The sequence below is a fragment of the Manis pentadactyla genome, chromosome 7 (assembly GCF_030020395.1).
Source record: "Manis pentadactyla isolate mManPen7 chromosome 7, mManPen7.hap1, whole genome shotgun sequence".
NCBI classification, from domain to species: domain Eukaryota; kingdom Metazoa; phylum Chordata; class Mammalia; order Pholidota; family Manidae; genus Manis; species Manis pentadactyla.
Window position 1 is genome coordinate 3,654,886 of NC_080025.1, and position 20,782 is coordinate 3,675,667.

At 43.5% G+C, this 20,782-nt stretch overlaps 1 protein-coding gene across 5 annotated transcripts in view; it reads left to right on the forward strand.

Moving 5' to 3' along the window:
* The window catches only part of MCPH1 (microcephalin 1), a 190,415-nt gene that overhangs the window by 33,631 nt on the left and 136,002 nt on the right, over positions 1-20,782 (forward strand). For all 5 annotated transcript variants that reach the window (XM_057505049.1, XM_057505048.1, XM_057505051.1 and 2 more), the window contains one exon: positions 5,830-5,939. In XM_057505049.1, coding sequence (XP_057361032.1) covers positions 5,830-5,939 — 110 coding nt within the window. The remainder of the gene's footprint in view (positions 1-5,829; positions 5,940-20,782) is intronic.

Here is a 20,782-nt window from a genome sequence, read left to right on the forward strand (position 1 = left end):
CATGCCCAACTGTTAGGTTTTTTTTTCATAACTACTAGTCACCAATTATTAGAATTTGATAAAGATTAGCACCTTCTACAAGTGTGTCTCCTGGATCTTACTGAAAGCAAAGACCAGGCACACAGATATGTATTAGTCACTGATTGGCAAGCAGATGAGGACCTGTCCCCAAAACAACTGTATGTTGAAATCCCAGGTCTTATCCTTCAGGTGAAGTGTCCCTGCCCTATCTGAAAGCTGAGCAGTTTTCTAGGAGCACATTTCTGAGAACTTGTCAGCATCAGGCCACCAGCTACCCTCTGATCTTGTAGTTTCCCACAGGGCCGTTCACAGATCAAGTCTTGATCACCTGCGGAGATACCAGCTCCTACTCCTGCTAGATGGTTGTGATCTCTGTGCGTGGGCAGCACCTGCTCCTGTGATATCTTAGCCGATCCAGTTTTCTTAAATCTGTGAATTTAACTACAAAACATTTCTTGACATCCATTATGCTGATTAACAAGCTGATGATGTCACCCAGTTATAGCTCATTTCTTCCATCCATTTTGCCAGTTTGCAGAGCATCTAATATTGGGCAGAAGGTTTTACAGTTGTCTCTGGACGTGGTGTTTCTGTTACCTGGTAGCTGACCACTTGTGGAGGGAGTGTTTTTGATCTAGGTGAACTAACACACATTCTTCATATTATACAGTCTATGATGAAGTACATACTTTAAATTATACCTTCCTAACACGTAGTTTTTGTCTTAGTGCCTTAATCCCTGTGGTAGAATGACAGGCGGCATCTGTGCTGACATCCATTGTTTGGGAGTCACTGCCTGCAGCCCTGGGTTGGGAAGGATTGAAGCTTCATCCTGGGTTTGAAGGAAAAAGTCATGTGATAAATAGTAGTGTTTGCTTAGGGAAATTGTTAATATTTAGATTCAGCAGGGGGTTTATTTGGATTATAACTTTATTTAATTGATGAAGAATTAAAGCCAAAAATGCTATAGTAATTGTGTGAAAAAGATGCATTTTTGTATATTCATAATCCCAAGGCAGAGAACTGCTTTTATAATTTCAGATTCGTTTGGCAGCTGTATGAGAAGGTTTGATAATCTTAGGGTTACATTTGGTACATCTCATTGAAATCCTGAGGAATACCATTTTTTAAATTGAATTAAAAATATTTGTATGTTTTATGAGAACTCAGTGCATCTAATCATAGGCACTTAGATATTCTTCCATATTTTACATCTTCTGAGTATTTCTTCCATCAAAAGAAAGTGTGAATTACTGTTGTACCAGATAAGTAGATTGACATGTACATGTATTCCTTAAATATTTTAAATTGGAGAGTAAGCAGGTACTTTCTGACAATTCAAGTAACACACAAGTGTATTCAGAAGTGTTTTTTTCAACCCACCTCCCCAGAACCTGTCCACTCACAGGAGATGGGTGAATGTAGGTCAGTTGGCGCTGACAGGGAGGCTGGCCACAGGAAGGCTGTTGCAACCTACTGATTATCTGATTGTTTGGTTTGTTCATTCATGTTTGCTATGCACCTGGGTATTGGGATAAACACGGGGAGATACAGTATCCCTTAAGGAGCTTAGGCAGGGAAGATATAGTCAAGATAATCTATATACTAGAATCAGTGCATGCAAAAGACAGATTTCTCCCAATAGGGAAGTTTATATAGTATTTAAACTAATTTACGTATTTAAAATCCATATTTCAGTTACCTCTACAATGGTTAAAAAGGAAAAGATTACACATCTTTTGAAGATCCTGATCAGATTTTTTTGTTTCCTTCATTGTTAACAAAATGAATTTGATATTTTATCAGATATGTGTGTGTGTGTGTGTGTGTGTGTATTCCTATTGTTAGCTGCATTTTGCTTGTATAGAACCAGTGTGTGTGTGTGTGTGTGTGTGTATTCCTATTGTTAGCTGCATTTTGCTTGTATAGAACCAGTGAGTAATTTGTATCCCAAACACCAGAAGTACATATGGAAAGGATGTTTCCTAGGTCTGTCTTTTAAGGCTCTTTATATCTGTCATCTTGAAATTCTGCATTTTACATTGATCTCAAATAATTCATTAATCATATTTTAGGAGCTCAGAATAAATTTCCCATTGGGACAATGCTAAAATTTTGCATATGCTTTTATATGTTAAAACTATGGGTTCTTATATCAGCCTTCAGAAGCCTTAATTTTGTCTGATGTAGTTGACCTTGCAGAGTGTCTTGTGCCAATAAATAATAATTGCTTAGATGTACTCTTAGTCTTAACTCTGTGTATGGGCAGTAGGAAAGTAGGATGTTCAGTAGGAAAGAAGATGTTGGATGTTGGAAATAAGGATTTATTTCTTATGTTTCTGCCTGAGGCAGAACTTTGACATGGACCAGGTTTCTCTTAAGAAATTTGTTGGTTTTCTCTACATCTCTCTACCTTCCCTAAGTTATATATGTCCTTACGCTGCCTTAGCCTAGTACTGCCTCCAAAATAACCGTCCCTCAGTATCAAACAGCCTCTTAACCCTGCTTATCCTTTGGGTGAGTAAAGGTAGTGATTTGAGTAATTCACACCGAGAGGTGGATGAATTCACTTTCTAAACTTCTTTGCTGTATTTGGGTTTTGATGATATTGTCAACTCAAATTTCTAATTGGTGAAACTTCTGACAGTATAACTTAATGATAAAACTTCTGGGGCTGTGAGGTTCTTTTCTCTCTGTACTTGATCATTTTTTGAAAACTAAGACAATGAGTCACTTGTATAATGAAGTTAGAATGACAACGAGGGGAGAGAAGGGAGTCGAGGATTTATGACCTTCCTAACATTCATCAGACGGGTGTGCTGCAGGAAGAGATGCCGCCAGGGACTACGGCCTGTCAGTCGCCACGTCTCTGCGATGTCTCCTGGGGAGCTGTGTGTCAAGCAGCACCTCAGCTGGGGGGTCTTGGCAGGAGAGGTTGGATTAGGGCTCTTCACGGGATGACTTTATGGGACGGAATGAAGCCACCCTGGGGAGAAAGGAGAGAGCTGAGGACGAGGCTGTCAAACGGAGCGAACCGAGTCATCTGGGGGAAGGCGAGGTCCCTCCGCTGAGCTGCAGCAAGGCACGAAGCTGACTGCTCACTCCTGCATGCTTTCAGCTGCTTTTGGTTTACCAATAACATCTTTAAAAAATGCATATTAGTAAGTTACTGTAGCTGAGCTTGTGAGATGCTGTCTTGACTCCATAAATAATTTACAGACAGTCCAGCTTAGGACGGTTTGACTTACAGTTTCTCAACTTTACAGTGGTGGTGCAAAAGTGATGCACATTCAGTAGAAACCGTACTTTTCAGTTTGGATCTTTTCCTGGCTAGCGATACACAGTGTGATCTTCGTGACGCTGGGCAGGCCAGCGACCACGCCATTCCAAGGGTCAACAGCTGACGCGCTGACCAGCACTCTGTCCCCACGCAGCCATTCTGTTCCTCACTGTCAGTACAGGAGTCAGTAAGTTGAGAAACTCAGCACTTCAGTATGAACTAGGATTTGTGGGAGGTGATTTTGCCCAACTGTAGGCTATTGGAAATTTGTGAACATGGCTTAAGGCAGGCTAGGCTAAGCTCTGATCGGTAGGTTAGGTATATTAAGTGCATTTTTTACTTAACAATATTTTCAATTTAACGATGGGTTTATCAGGATGTAACCCCATCATAAGTCAATATTTTGATGATATTGTTAACTCAAATTCTAATTGGTGAAATTTCAGGCAGTATAGCAATGATAAGAATTCTGGGGCTGTGACGTTCTTTTCTCTGTATCTGATGATATTTTGAAAACTAAAAATCTACTTGTATCATTTTGTGATTGCAGGATTTCTGAAAATGAAAAAAATAGGTCATTGACAATGTCAGTCTTAAGTTTTAAAAGATTATTATAGATTTTCTAGATCCTAGTATTACAAAATGCTTTACAACCTATTTCATAGTTTTCAGCTAGAACTGAGGCAATGGCTGTTATGAAACCTTTTTGAACATAGATACACGACAGGCTGAAAACGTACTCATGGTTCAGTAACAGAAGCATTTTAGATCCCAAATTACACCTTTAGTCCACTATTTTTAAACTTTCACATATTCATGCTGTAAGTATTTGTATTTGAAAAGTAAATCGTGGGTACAATTAATATTATTTCTAATAACCTGATAACATTTAATCTTAGATTTTAAAGGTGAGAAAATAGATTGCATCCATGCCTCCTAGGGATTAGGCATTCTCAGCATTTCCAATAAGTGATTGTTGAACATAGTGGAAGGTAATGCATAGATAGAAAATAATCTTCAAATAAGCATAAGTAACAAACTTAGCACAGCTGGATCTCAGAACAAGCTGTTGACTGCAAATCCCTTTATGTGGTCTGCTCACGCATCTGCTCCCGGGAGGTGTGTCTCTAGCTGGCTGAGGCCGTCACTGGGGACAGGCAGTCATCGGGCTGAAGCAGCACTAGGCGAGATGTGAACTAAAGTCAGATGTGAGAGGCCGCAGAGGAGCTCGTGGGACGCCATGCAGTTGGTGTGCCTCCAGAGGCGTCTGGTGTTAGGGTTACAGGTTGTTCAGAATGTGACCTTAAGACATTGTTAGGACCCAGGTTGCAAATAAAAGTTTGAATTCAAGCACACATTTAACTATCATTATGTATTTTGTTTTCACTTAGTAGAACTCTATTTTTGAAAGGTGAACCAAAACTTTCAAACCTGATGCTCCAAACTTAATGGTATTTTTTTTATTAGAGCATCCTATTTATCTGAGATAGTGTGCAAAGCAGTCATGCTCACATTACATGACTTTTAATTCCTGATGGCACTTAAATTATTTTTTGCCTTCTATTATATTCATTTGTCTGTACTGCTTATTGGATTGTAAAAGCAGAAACAATATTTGTGCATCTTTGCATCTCTAGTGGGCAGTCCCTAATCATTAGATATTGTTGATTAAGTGCATCAGTGACTCTGGGATGATGTTGAGGATGGATCGTACATGATGGCCAACCATCACTTGCCTGGCTGGGACTAAGTGTCCCCTAAGCAGCTATATGCCCCTCACGTCAAGGCACACGTTCTCCCATTGAGACTACAAAAGTGGTAGCTAGTACATCATAGGCAAACTATTTTGGCAGAAAGAGTGAACACAAGCAGCAGTGTGTAAAGTTGCAGTAGTGGGCAAGTCAATTCAAACCCATGCCCTTTTGTGAGTTACTTAGGATTTTACATCATTTAGCATCTAATGAAACCACATTCCATGTGATGAGTGTCTTCTTGGTTTATGTCTTTTCAAGGCAAGATGCTGGTCTAAGATGGAAATGTGTGGGGAGTACAATCATCGGTCATTTGTAGGTTGGCAGCTTAGTACTGAAGACTGTTCTCTGGCGTAACTCACCCCAACGCTGAGACTGCTTATTTCCTCTAGTAGAGAATCGCCTTCCCTGAGCAGCTGCATTTGGATCATTATGTAAACATCTAAGGATTGGAGGTTGAATAGTGCATAATATAGGCCTGCATTTTCTTGCGTTATCAAATGGACACGTGGGACCCTGTAGAATTAGTGCCAACAGAGAGGCACAGTTGTTTCTGACCCTCGAGTTAAGTAAACTGCTTGGGGTATTGGAACAAACTGAAAGTTCTAAATAGATCTCAAAGAGCAAGAAGTAGGCAGGGTGTATTTGAAAGAACTATACTTTAATGTTGTCAATATGCATAAACAAATTAATTTTTTACTTTTTATTTTGCTTCAGTTGCATTAGTATTCAGTTCATATAAAGTTCTAACTAATCTTCAATCCACTTGGGTTTTAGGTGTTAAAAATGGACCAAAAAGACAAGATGTTTTAGATGACTCATGGGAAGATTTTAAGGATCTCAACGGACCTCATGAGGAATCAAAGACAAGAGGGAAAGGCCAAAAGGTTGGTGTGTGAAAATATTATTTTAAACTTTCCAGGGCTGCTACATCACAGTGTTCTACCCTGGGTTAATGAAACATAAACTAGCCTGTCCAACTTGTATTTTATTTAAAAAATTAGTTATGGGTGGATGTTGGAAAACTCGGACAGTAAAACCAAGAGTGCTGGTTTCCTTCAGGACAGAGTTATTACTGATAGAAAAGGCTCTCTTACCACTTCACCAGTGCATCGCCTGCTAGTAAAAATGCCGACAGCTTCTCTCCAGCAGAGAATGTGGTTGTGCCGGCACTGTGGATGTTGTGTGATCCGAATAAGTGCTCAGTAGGTGGGAGGTGAGGAACCCAAAGGTCTCACGCGTGTGAGCTGATCCTGGCGTGGCCACAGCCGTAGGGTGAAGGGGGTGCCCGTTACCTGTGCTTTGGCCTCAGAACCTGGCGCTCTTCCTGGCTCCCCACCTGTGGGCTCGCGTGGGGAATGTCAGCATCTAAGCTTCTTTGATTCTTCAACATCTGCTCTCATGGATTACATTGAAGATCAGCCGCTCATTATCTGGTGCCTCATTTCTGTGAGGCCAAGAAAGTATTGGAAAAACTTTCCAATGTATTGAAATGTAGTGAAGGCTGAATTCCAAACTGCAGGAAAACAGTGCTGATAAACAAGTAGCCAATGGGAAGGAAAGTCAGGACGGCAGGCGGGGACCAGCCTGGGGAACCCCAGCCCCGGGGTGCAGGCAGGGCCGCTGGGGGGCGATGCCTTCCTTACCTCGGCAGTGGCTACAAGAAGTTGGAAATGACCCAGAGTCCATGAAAGTCCCTTGTGAGTTGTAGAAACTTAGATTTCTCTCCTTTTAAGTTCTAGAAACTTAGATTTCTCTCCTGATGCTTTCTGGTTTGTCTCAGGAAAAAAAAAAAGGAGCAAAACAAAGGAAAGGAAGCACCTTTCAGGTAGAGCAGCAGGTTTGCCGAGAGGACTGGTCAAGGGCCCCTCTGGTGCGGCGCACACGGCACCGCTCCTGGCTTCCCACACCACAACCGTGGCGGCCCCCGGCTCTTCCCCGGTCGTGCCTCCCTGGACCGCTGGTGGCCCTGAGGTGGCATTCAAGTTTTGTTTCCCAGGGCCCTGGCTTCTTTCAGCGGCTGTGTGGCCACCTCACCTTTTGTCCTTGGAAGAAATGAAGAAGAAACATTGGCGTCCGTCCGGGGTATTTGTTAAGCAGGCACTACCTTTGTGCCGCGCCTCCCTAGGCGCCCCGTGGCAGCCTGGGCACGCCTCTGCTGGCCGGCGCACCAACGCCCCTGCTGACCTGCTCCCTGCCCTCCCACGGAGCTCTTCTCAGGGCAGCCGCTGGCCTGCGCAGCTCTGCTGCTCCACGCCTTGGTCTTAAGCCAGCATGTTTTGAAAAAAAGCGCTCAGGAAATATTGTTGAGTTTTTACTTGTTACCATAAAGATGCTCTACCCTGTCTAATCACAAAGCATGAGGTTTCACCTTTCTGTTTTGCCCACATGGAAGTTAATATTTCCAACAGTTGCTCTTGCCTGGCTTCTACCTGATGATAACCCTTGCCTGATGAACTGGTCTGCAGGAGAACACTGGGCTGGAGTCCTGTGTCCTGGGTGGGGATGTTGTCCCTTCTTAGGAAGCACCTCCCCTTAAGGGACACATGACGTGGGAAGAGCCTGTGTCTGACTTCACCTCCCAGCGCTGTCCTGTGATGTGCTGCACAGGTGTGTGGTCAGAGGTGGTACACGTGTCAGGAATGTTAATTAAAATCAAGTGGTTGAAAAGGAAAACATAAAACAAAATAACACACACACGTACATACATATGTGCCTTTAGCTGACATGCTTAGGGACAAAATTGGTTTACTAAATTGAATTAGGTAACTTGCTCAAGTTTAGCTGTTGCTCTGGAAGCCTTTAGACGCATTGATAAACTTTCTGCCCTGGTGAAGTGGAGCAGTAGGAGGCTGGTGCTCACGGGGGCCGCTGGTTCTCTGTGGAAGAACCATCTGGAGAGCTCTGCAAAGATGCCGATCCTCTCGTCCTGCTCACCTACCAGCTCCTGAAAGCAACCTGTTCGGTACAGTCCCCTTCTCTATAGGGGGGAAACCAACACTCAGGGAGGGGAAGTCATTGGCCTTGGGTGCGCTGTCCTGCTAACGGCAGGAGGGGCAAGAGCCTGGACTTCCTGCCTTTGGCAAGACAGTCTTCCTGATCCGTTTCTTACCCCAGCTGCCACACAGCCTTTTCTCTGACAGATCAAGGGTCCACGGCTCCCACTGGGGACCTGCCTTCCAGAGGCGTGTGCCTGGCGCGCCCTCGCAGTCTGATGGTCATCCCTGGGGGTGCCCCTGGGCTTGAGGACTTTCACAAACACCGAGAAGCCCTAACATGAGGCAAGGTCTGGAAACCACCTTTTGTACCTTAGGGGTTTTGTCTGTTGTCATTTAAACAAATAATTTACCCTGGGATAAGTTTTGTTTGATGCTGAACACTTCTCATATAAACTAATGTCATTGTTTAGATTCTTAAACCAAAGACAAAGCTTAAAATCCTGATGTGTTTGCTTATGAGTTAAGTGTTTTAGAAGTTCAGATTTAGATGGCAGTATGTAGAGAGGAATGGTCCTGGTTTATCATCATGCAGGTTCAAACAGAATGATCGGGGTTTCTTAAAATGCAACTTTAGATTTTAAAGATACTTTGAATGTGAGTGTGAGGAGAGCAGTTTATTTTGAAATCCTATGTTGTGTTGAGTCAATAAGAGCACTAAATGTAGCTGCCTGGTGTTCAACATGTCCTATGAGGTTGTAGAAGGATTCAGTTGATAAATTAAATAGAAGTTTCTGATCTGCCACTGACAAATATAATATTGGTCTTGAGGGCATGGTAAGATCTCCATCATTCCTTTTTTTCCCCACTGAAACTGAGGTCTTACCTGCTTGTTTTTGTTCCTTATAAGATATCAAGACAACCCGTGTTAAACTGAAATTTGACATTTTTTAACGTAGTTGTGTTTTTAATGTATAAATATATATAGGGATTAGATTCCATCAGGCACAAACATTGTTACTGCTTCCTAAAAGGTATCTTGTAATTGAATTTTAATGTTGAAAAAAAGCAAGTTTACAGGAAACCTCATCAGCTCATTATGAAAGCCCAGGCCCCTGCTGAAATGGAGAGTGCTGGTGTCTAGAGCACAGGATTGGCGTTTTCATGTTTCACATGGGAGCCAACTTCCATGGTGTCCTGTAGTTACAAAAATGGCTTGAAACAGATGTGTCTCACGACCCTGCTTTTTTTTAATCCTTAACTTGGAGTGGTACCCGTAGGTCACGGCCTGCCTGGGAAGCCCTGCGGAGCAGGCCTGACGAGAGCTGTTAAATCCTGAATTCCGTGTGATGTAACGGTGCAGGCGGAGCCTGTGGGCAGGAATCATTCTTGGTAGGTGTGGCCTGGGAATGGATCCTGGCACGTCCAGAAAGAGGTTCTGAAATCGGCCCAGGCAGATTGTCAGTGGATTTTTCTCTTATTTGGTTTTCTGTAGTTTTTCTGTGATGGTTGCACCTGCGTGGTGTTTTTATTGATGACCTACCACAAGGTCTCGGGGCTTCGTGTTTTGATCTGCTTTGGAGAGTTCTTGTTTCTCTTTCCTCCACTTCTGGGAATTCACTGCATGTATGTTCTTTGCCTTCTGTAGACCTTGCCTCACGACTTCTCTGTGGTTCTGTCCTTTTGTATCTCCTTATTTCATTATGAATGTATTTTCTACTGACTTCTTTTCCACTTCACCTTTCCCTCTTTATATATTTGTTCTGATTCAGTTTTTAAATTTCATTTATTGTATTTTTCAGTTCTCATAAATCTATTTGGGTTTTCTTTTTAATCATTTCCAGTTCGCTGTCAAAATTGTTAATCTTCTCTCTCTTTCTTTGAGCATGATAACCAAATTTTTTGAAGTCTATACCTACTAACTCCATTTTCTGTCCTCCCTTAATTTTTGTCTTCATTATCTGTTGTTTCTTCAGTTTTCAGTCATATGTTCCTCTAATACACCTGGTAATTTTGTATTTAACCCCAACTAGGAATTGAGATGACTTGAAGTGGGCTTCAACTCTAGGAGGGCAACTCTCCCCAGGGGAAACTGGCGGAGGCTGGCTCACCTCTGAGGCTTTTCCTTCTTTCCATAATTCCCTGTTTTCAACTCAGCAGGGTCTTCAAATAGCTGGTGTTTGTTTGCTTGTTTGTATCTTGTCCAGCTTGTCTGATTACAAGTATCCCCCACTCTTTGTTTTGTTAAGTGTGCGTTAGGCCACTTTGCTTTTACAGAAGACCTGCATTAGTACCAGTTTTGCTTACTGAGAGAAGTCTAAAGAGGATTTGCAATTTTACAAAATGACATGAAAAGTGAAAATAGCCATGAGCATTTGTTTTCCAGTGAACTGTTACAGAGGGAGCATGTCCCCGAGACAGCAAGAGGGTCCCCGCCAGGCTTCTCTTCCCCAGGAGCCATCAACTTCCGAGCGTCCAGCCGCCAGAGCTCTGAACTGTGTCTGTGAACATCTGTGCTTTATCTCCATTTATTTTGTGACTCTGTTAGCAAGATGTGTCCTGTGGTATCAGAAAAGCCTGAGAGAGGTTATTGTTTGGGTCTGGGAATGCTCAAAACTTTTTCCAAAGGAATTAATGGTAATTGCTTCTTTGAATTGCACCATTTCAGCTTAGGAAGGATTTGTAGGACTGCTGTACCTTCAGGTAGTGGAGCAAACCTGTACTCACAGGAGAGGGGTGCTTCTGAGTTTGCTTCAGCATACCTGGAAATAATGGGCGAGTTTTCACAGTCATTTAAAGACAAAAAAATTTCCCTAGAGATGGGATAAATCCTTCTCCGAGAAACGGCAACAAGAGACCGAGTCAGCAGAAAGGATTTTAAAGATGAACATTCAGGTCATTGGGTGCAAAAGACACACTGAACATCTCTGAAGCTCTGCAAACAAATATAATTCAATTAAAAAAAGATAGAATCTCAGAGCTGTAACTTCCATTAGAGATTTTTTTGGTTTAGAACCCCCTTTTAGGGGAAAAGTCACTTTGTAAATCATTGAGAAACTATCTTTTTTAGACTTACTACTTTAAATATATGTTAATATATGTTTATAAATTTGTTGAACCTTCTTCAGTTTGAGGCTCCAGCTAAGCATTTCATTACCTCTGGAATCTTAGCTTATAATATGTAGGTCATTGACCAGGAAAGATATTTCTCTCCGCAGAGGGAGAATTGGAAAATGTTAGGACAAACCTTAACCTATATTCCCTATTGCTGTTTAATGTCAGATACAGAGCTGAAGGAGTTAAATACAAGATTAGTGTTAGTACTGTGGTAAACATATATGAGAATGGTGTTTTCCTCCAAAATGTTCTTATTTATTCTACTACTTATGTTATTTTGTTGTTGTTTACAAAATTATCATCCTCAGCAGAATTTTTCTTTTAAGGTAAGTCATCAACAGGACAGCTTTTCATAAGCAGCTGTTCTTTAAATTTCCTTTTGGAGCCGTCTCTGCCAAGCAAGATTGTCCCATGAGAGGGCAAGCTGTGGGTCAGCGCACAGAATGTTTACAGCTGGCTTTCAGGCTCTTGGAGGCTTAGGGAGAAGGACCAAATACTCCCCATTATACAAGCTCATGTACTTTGACAGTGGTTAAAGAAGAAAGACAAAGAAATACACTGCACGCCAGATCAAATGCTTAAACTCCTACAAAAGAATAGAAAGCAAGTGATGAATTAAATAGCTCACATATGTTCCAATAATTTCTTGTTCTGTCTTTACTAGGACATGAGCCATTGAGGACACAGTACGTCCTCTTCACCTCTGAATACTTGGCACAGTACACATAATGCACAAGATAGGTGGTCAGTAAACATTTGTTGAGTCCATAGGGATGCATTAATTTCCCTTCTGCTTTTTGAGTGAGCCTGTTACACCATTTCTGATGCTTTTAACCATCACACAATACTGTCATACTCATCATCACAATGTATGTCAGTTCTTTTTGAATATTCTTCCTGCCCTTGTGAAACGTTCTTGCATCCATGAGAGGAGGACATTCAGCCCTGCAGCATTGCTGCTGAGAGCACCGACTCCTGAGCAGACCGCCTGGGCTCCAATCCCAGCTCTGCCATCAGGTTAGACAAGTTCCTCAGTCTCCCTGTACCTCTGTGCCTCATGTATAAATGGGGTAACCACAGTGTGCCAGCCTCAAAGGGCTTGTGCTGCTTAAACATGGTGCCTGATAGAAAGAGGCACTCAAAAAACTATTTTTTCCAGCTCAACTGTGGGTGAAAACTATGTCCACATAATGACGGCACTTGGTTTTGCCACTCTGACTCCAAGTAACCTGCGTCTCTGTAACTCTGCCCACCTTCTTCTTGACCCCCAGAGAATGCCATGTGTCTTTAATGAAAATGGCTCAGACTATGTCTCTTACTGGACTTTGACTGCAGTCCTGCCTGGGCCAAAACAGGGTCCTTGGGCGTGGGGGATGAGGAGAGCTGCGGGCATACATCTGAAGGGCTCCACACGTGGTTCCGAAAGGATGTCATCCCCCCGTCTTCGTCAGAGTCACATCTCTTTGGGCCCTGAGCGTGAAGCTGTCCTCATCCGGGGGCGGGAGGTGTGGCTCATGTAATCAGTGATCCCAGCTTTGGTGATTTGCTTCCTCAGAGCTCCCAACATACCCTTCCCTCTTCTCTAATACGGCTGGAACCATCTGAAGACAACTGACACACATCGACTGACCTGTGTCAGCTGTACATGCCAGTTGTTCCTCCTCAGAGCTGCCATCCTTGAGCACTGTGACCTCTTTTAGAGTATGTTTTCTGTTTTGTCATCACACAGAGGTGCTAGAAAGAAGTGTATCTCAGACAGCTCTGAGCTTGCCTTTATGGTGGAGGCAGTAGTTGTGGAATTAACAGCTTCTCCAAAGGAGAAGCCTTGCAGTGGAGAGAAGATGTGAGGGGGTCAGCAGAGGAGAGAAGACGGGTGCTGGGCTGTGAGGACTGGAGAGCTCTCGTGCCTGTGTGATCTGTGTGCCTGACAAGGGGCTGTGTGGGAGCAGGGAGGGCAGTGGAAGCCTTCTTGGATAAAGGAAATAGGGTATTTGTGCCACTTTTCATTTAAAGCAGGTATTTCCCCCAAATCTCCTCTCCTCTAAAAGGTGCCTGAATGAGTCCCCGTCCCTGCTCTGCTGGGGATTCGAATACTTTATGAATGTGCTGTTACAATCCGCAGTCATTCCAGGACTTTGGCTGTTTGCCATTAGATAGTGTACTTGGCTGGAAGCATATAATCTTGTGGGTTGCTTTGTTTTCAAGTGTGACTTTCAAGTTGAAAGAGCAGTGACTCATCCAAATGACAGGTGATATTTATTTTGTTTCTTGAAAATTCAGCACCAGTACGTTGTTCTTACTTGCTTAGGGGAATTGCCACACTTCCTCGAGGATGACACCCTTTATAAATGTCCGTGTAAATAATTCCCCATTGTTCAGAACCGCTGTATGTGGTAAGATAGGGCCTGTCTCTTGTGTAGGGCCTTTGAGTGCAGATAAGATGATAAATGGGCTTACAAAAATGGAAGGTGCCCTCGGTTCTAACACAGGTGTTTGAATGATCTGTAATTACTTTGATAAATCACTTTTGGCAAAGTGTGTGTCACGTTGTCCATGATAGGAATGTGCTCATTATGACAGGTGTCCAGTCTTCCAGAAAGTGTCACGTTGTGGAGCTGTCCGAAAACCAGCTGCCTCTGGATGGTGTGACCATTGCCTTCAGCTCCACTAGCATGTTTTTTTTTCTTGTTATGTATGAGAAAAAAATATTTATATGGAAAACATTAAAAAAGAATCTTCAAAGGGCACCACCTTTTTGTCAACATGTGCTCTGTGTTCGATAGAGAATGACTGGTTTGTATGCATTATAAAATATGTGCTTCAGAAACCGTCAGGTGTGTTTTGCACTGGTGGTGGTCAGCGAGGGCCAGGGGTTGGCTCTGAGCCACATCCTCTTGTGCCCTCTAGGGTCATCTTGGGCCTTGTAAGGTGGATGCCAGGGTATAACAGTTGCCAGCTGGGAGAGTACCACCAGGCACAGAGAGGAAACAGGAAGAAATCTGCTTACAATCTGCTGGTGGGCATTCCATGCACTGGGCAAATGGATGTGCACATTCCAACTGATAAGCGTGTTCCTGATAGTTTGGGCTGCTAGTGTTTAAGATCTTCTTGTTATATAGACCATTGTGGGGAATGCTAGCAAACTGTGGTAACCTGGTTTAGAAATATAAAGTCAGTTTGTTTCAGATCTGCAGAAGCTCGACAATACCTTGCTGAAGTAGCAAACCTGAAACTTTATGTTTAAAAAAAAAAAGGGTTCTATGGGAGTAAAGGAACTGTTGAGTACAAGATGTGCAATCCTGTGCCTCCCCAAGGTGAGTGCTGACTTCGCTGAGCAGCCACGTGCCAGGAAGTGTCCTGAGTTGGTGCTCGTCCCCCACCCACCCCATCCTCGGATGAGTGGTCCAAGCCAGTGGTGGTCCTGTTCCTCTTATCAGTAACTGGTTTGGGAATATGACTCACTTCTGCCCAATAAGATGCGAAGTGAAGTCTTGCTGGGAGGTTTCTGGAAAAAGTGTTCTCTCACTCAAGATAGCCCTGGGAAGAAATGCTCCCCTGCTCCTCAGAGCTTTGTTATGGCGGGATGTTCCTCCTGGAACCTCTGCCTCCGAGGATGGGGCCAGAGCACGGACCAAAGGGAGGAAGCAGGAGGGGGGCCTGGAAATCTTACCACTTGTTTCCACTGACATCAGAGGGACTTCTGAGCGAGGGCCCAGTTGTCTCCTTAGGTTCCTGGGCTGCGCTAGAGCGTGTGCATGTAGAAGTGCGCAGCTGGGAGCGTCCGGCCCTCGCCGTGGCTGTGGGTGGTGTCCATGCAGGGTTTTCGTGTCCCCTCCAGAGGAACAAGAATCCTCCTCAATCGTGAGATCTTTATGGCTTCGCTTTGTGTGAAGTTATCAACTCTCCATTTGTTTGAAAGTTACTGCTTTCCAAACAGTATTTAGGAAACTAAATTATCTGATATTCTCTCAGATACTTCAGTGGCTTTAAAAAAAAATAAACAGAAAAGCAGTATGATTCTGGAGAAGAAGAAGGGTTAAATGGAAGAGTGGAGGTGAAACCACAGCTCAAGACCAACGAGACATTATTATAGACTGTGAGAAAATAAAATATGAGGCATCTCAAATAGATTTTGGCATCTGTTTTTGTGGCTTTTGGATATGAGTTGAGATTTAGTTAATATATCAATAGTGAGCCTATGTCAGAAAATAATTTAATGTACAACTGCCGTCAAGCTGGGATAGGCGGGTCTGGAGCCATTCTTGCTCTGGTCTGCGTTATTGGTGATTTTCAATTTTGAAAACGTTTTTTGAATTATGCCATTTTATGTTTCTGCAGAAATGTACTGTTTCAGGTCAGCCCACTAGTTACAATCTAATTCTGTTCATTTTAAAAAGGCATGGAAATCTCTCTGCATTGATCAAGTTGTGGCACTTTTTACTGTGTCATTCCAGCTCCTTGAGTGAAATTTAACAAAAGGAGAGACAACGTAGGAAACAGGGAATCAGAATTGGCTGAGAACGGTGCAGTTGGCAGTGTGACCCCTGAGGGTTGGAGGGCAGCAGTGTGTGTCTATCTCATAATAAAAACAGCAGCAGCCTGCAGAGCCCGTGAATCCGCATATTTCCTCCCATATGTGGCCCATGTGTCTCCTGAGGCCCAGACTCGGTGTGTTGATGGCTGTATTTGGAGTGGCTCCTCAACGGAGCCCGTGCCCCTCCCGGAATGTGGCAGCTGGAGCAGGTTTCTTTCAAAGGCCACGTGGAGGGAGGGAGGGTTCAAGCTCAGAAGCCAGTCTTGGCCCAGCAGCCATCTTTGGGCCGCAGTGGTGGAAATGCTGCTTGGGCACCTTTGCGTGCCATGGACCCCTTCTCCCACCGTGCAGTGTGGACTCTTCCAGTCTGTTGCTACTCAGTGGGTTCTAATCCACTGCTGGCATTTGCCTGGGGTTGGGGACGCTCAGGTTTTCCCAGATTCAGCCAGTGGGAGCCCCCTCACTGCCCTTCTGACAAGTTACTCTTTCTACTTCAGCACCTCTTTGGAACGCTGAGCCGTCCTGGGCTCCTGCTGCCTTCCTCCAGGGAGCCTTGTATGCGCAGTGGAGAAGGGACTGCAGACACACGGTCTGCCATTCTGTGTCTTGGTCTGCTTGGGCTGCTGTGACGCAGCCCCACAGGTGGGGGCTCACGAATAACAGACAGCATTTCCCCGGCTGTGGAGGCCGGACATCCGAGAGAAGGGCTGACATATGTGGCGTCCAGTGAGGGCCTCTTCCTGGCGCACAGACAGCGTCTTTTCACTGTGTCCTCAGGGTGGAGGGGCCAGAGCCCCCTGGGGGTGCCAGTCCCACTCATCCCGGCTCCCCCCTCACGACCTGATCCCCTCCCAAAGGCCCCGCCTCCAAGTGCCGTCCCCTTGGGGTCAGGGTTTCATCATCTGCATGTCCAGGGACACAGACTTGAGTACCTGACAGGGTCCTTGCTGCTGGTCGAGCTTCATCGCCTCTGATCCCTCTCTGCTTGCAGAGCCAGAAGATGGTGTATGCATAGGCCCACTGGGAGCTGGCCAGATAAAGCATCTTGAGTGAGGTGACGTGTGTGCGTGTTCTTTAACAAATTGGACATTGACTTGGCTGCACATTTTCTCTGGGCTTATTTTTTTTTTTACTATAAAAATTAATCTTTATCTGATATATGAATATTCAAAACTGATACTGATGCTCTACTGGTCACTATTATTATATTATTTGAGAGCATTAGAAAGGTGTTATATTTTTTTAGAAAAAGCAACCTGAATATTAAGAGTCTCTGAAATTGTCCAAAAGAAAACAAATTTCACCTAAGAAAAAGAGAGAAGGAGGGACACTTAAGTTACAATGAGTTAAAGAAAGTTAAAGATTTTCATCTTAGTTTTCTGCAGGGAATCCAGCTTTAGATCACAGACTTTTATCACCATATTAAAAGGGGGGTTAATCAACAATATGAAGGATCCATCTAGTGAGGGGCTTATTTTTAAAAGTTAGGGTTTCTTGGATCTGTAGATCTAGTCTTTCTAAAGACACTTTAGAAAGTGTCTGTCTAGCTGCCAGAGATCTAGACAACAGAATATCCATCCCCAGGAAGGGATTTGAAAATATTTTCCAGAGTTTATCCTTTGTCCTATTTGATTGGCTCTTTTTATTTTCCCAATAGCCGCAATTCATAGAATTCCGGCAGTGCCCATGTATCCGGTGAGCTTATCTTACTGATGCACAAAATCAGTAATCATGGCACATGTGGGGGTTACCTCATTTGTTATCTCATTTCACTGCTCTTAGGAAAAGAAGTTGCTTAGTTATGAAATGGTACCGAAATGCAAAACATTTCAAATAATGTTTTATTTTTAAAGTGTTTCTTTTTATCACTAAAGAAACAAGTACATTTGTTTAATTTGAACTACCTTTGATCTTACTAAAACAAAACCAACGAGACTATTTCCCAAATACTCACCCCCGCCCCATCCTCACCCGCTGCTCACTACTTCAGAACTTCCAGAAACTGCTTTTGCGTAAATTCACTTAGAGTTTGACATTTGTGAATTGTTTCTCACTGGCTAGTGGATTAGTTCACATGATTAATTTTCAGTGTTTGCTGTGATCACCCTTTGGGGCTGTGTAGCTGCATTTGGACGAGTGCTCTTTCTTTTAAAGAACAGAGCCCTACATTTCCTCTTTTCATTCAATAATGTTTAAAATACACAGGAGTTGGTTTTTTCTTTCTGTAATAAGAATTCTAAAATAGATACCGTAAAATGCTTCAGTGTATGAGTAATGTGAGCAGAGTAAGAGTGGGAACGTTAAGTTACATATTCATATATTGCAAATAATAAGATAAAGTTTTCAACTTCTTGAGGTACCCCGTGATACAATTTTATCATACTTTCATTTCTGAGATGTTCATACTTATATATAGAATGTTAAAATATGTGCTTTATGCTGTGTTTCCTCTAATGTCTGATGCATACAGTTAAACCCATGAATGCAAGTGAACTGCCTGGACCTCTGAACCGTGTCCCCAACTAGTGGCAGTGCTGGGTGACATCAAAGGTTGTACCTTGAGCTAGGTGGTAGTTTTGTTGACTTAGCGTTAGAGGCCATACATAGTAGAAAATGAAAGCAGGCTTCTGTTACCTCAAACACAAGGAGAAAGTCAGTGGCTCTCATACATGACATATGTAAACAATGGGTGCTATTTCTACTGTGCTGTTAGGAATTAGGGCAAGTCCCTCTTTTCTCAGGTCATTCCATTCCCAAGTGATGTCTTATTTTTTCTCCAAAAGTCTCGACAGAGCAGCCCACTACAATACTGAGGCTCTTTTTAAACTGCCAGCAATTCTGAGACCTCTTGTCCTCTGTTGAAGAGAAACCAAAGATATTCCCCGCTAATGGCATGGTCCTCCAACTCAAGCAGACCGTCCTTGGACACTCAGCATGGGCGAAGCTGCCACTCTGACCTTCCTCCTGATCTCTGCACGCACGCCCACACGGTCCCGGTCCCGTGTTCCCACACGCGTCCAGGTAGAAGCCCGGGAGCCGCCTCTGTGCTGTCATCGCCACGGGCTGCTGCTGACCTCCGTCCTTTCTTATCCGGGCTGTTACTCGCAGGAGTTTACTATTGCGTCTTTTCACCTAACCTCCAGTCTTTTGCCACAATTCTTCACGAAATTTATCTTCTTCGCCGTCCTGAGGAAGCTTTTGTAATGTTGAGCTCGAGGGGGCAGCTTGTTGAGTCCACACAGGCCACTCGGAGAGTCCCAGAGGGGCCGCTGCCTCTCACATGTGTTTCTTTGCCATTGTGCGTGTCCTGTTGGGGGCTCCCTCTCCTGCCCTACCTGCCAGACCCACTTTGCTCACTGGAGTCTTGGCTTGGTCACATATTTCTTTAAAATTTCCCATTTCAGACAGATTGTTTTCTTCCCTTGTGCTCTCTGGTGATCCTTGCAATTTGAAAGGATTATAAATTTTTTTAATCAAATTGCTTGCCTGAATAGTATCTAATGAAATTCTCTCTAGGTGATTGGATGATTCTGTTTCCATTAATTATTTGAGGATTTCCTCATCTTTTAATCACTTTTTACTCAAAACTGACCAAAGAGGACAAACTTGAAATTTCAAATTAAAACATCTTATTAGGCGATCTGATGAGATAATTGCTTCTTGGGTATTCATAGCTTTTATCAAAATTCTTTTCCTAGGCACTTAAAACAAATGTGTAGTAGTTATGAAAGACAACATTTACAGGACAGTTAAGGAGGTAATTTTATTCAGACTGCTGCACCGTGGAGATCAGTCCTGCTGTGGAATGCTCAGGGAAAAGGGGGTTCATGGAGGTGGGGAGGCCAGAGTACCATCAGGAGTCTTCGGGAACCAGGAGTGAGAATGCATAGTCTTACCCAAACCCCAGAGGAAGGAAGGTGGGGGATCTCTTCTTGGAATACTGACAGCAGAGGAGTCCTTTGGCGTTAGCCTTCACACAAGGGGAGGGAATTTCTAGGCAGCACTGGTTCCCGGGAGGCATGTCAGGTTTGTTCCCAGACCTACCTGTTACTTGAGGCAAGTGTCATTCTCCCCGAGAACTCAGAGGCAACCATCTATCCTCTCTCGGGGTGAAGCAAGGCAGTCTTCAAGGTCTTGCCGGCGATGGTTCATCTATTAAGGGGCTGGCAAAGCTCAGTTGTTTCAGGGTCCTGGAGATCAGGCATCTTGAGGGATTCCTATAATGAAAAGGTGCAGTAAATTAACACAGGAGATGGTATTACAGTGGAGTCAGGAGCTGAACCCAGAGGGCACCGGTCCAGTGGGCCCAGAGGCCAGTGGGCAAGCATCTCGGTGTGCAGGCCGGCTCGTCTCTGAGGCTCTGGAGCCAGGGTTTCTAGAAGGTGGTTTCCTCTCGTACCCCACAGATATCACCTTTCATGTAATTCTTCTTGGTTATGGGGTTGGAGGAGCAGGTTGTCATTACTAAAGAGAATAAAGTGGCCAAACCTTCTCTCCGTTTTTATTGCCACCAATGAAATGTGACATGTAGCAAAGGTTACAGAGATAATGACTAAGTTACAAATGGCTGTACTCTCTTGAAATTACATGTTGTGAGGGCTATGATTTACAACTGGAGCTCAATATTTACTTTCTACAGAATTACTAATCGTGTAGCACTCTGGGAGTAGTAATTCATTATCTTATTTCTTAGAAGAGACACATGCGATAAGGAAAGGCCAAGTGGCCTGTCAAATATGAAATCATAACACGGGAGCTGCAGAAAGATTTCCTGAATTACATTCTTATTCTGGGTCCTTGAGCAGCTGATTGAACTTCTCGTGCTTCATATATTGTTTTTGTGTAATTGATTGCTAGGAGGTACTTGTGGAATTTTCAGTAATGATGGCATAATCATAAGCAGAAAAGTACATTGGCTTTTGTATATAGAAATTTTATTCAGTGCCACAGAACCTGCTGGGTGCAGGCTGCATTACTGTGCTGTATGGGATCAGTATACTAATCACTATAATAACAGCCCTTGAGGTGTTTTTGCATTAGTTGTCATATGCCTTGCCAATTAAAAAATATATATGCACCTGAATAATATTTTTTAAATTTTATTATAAAAATTTTCAGGCTGTTCCTGACCTCTCAGGCCATC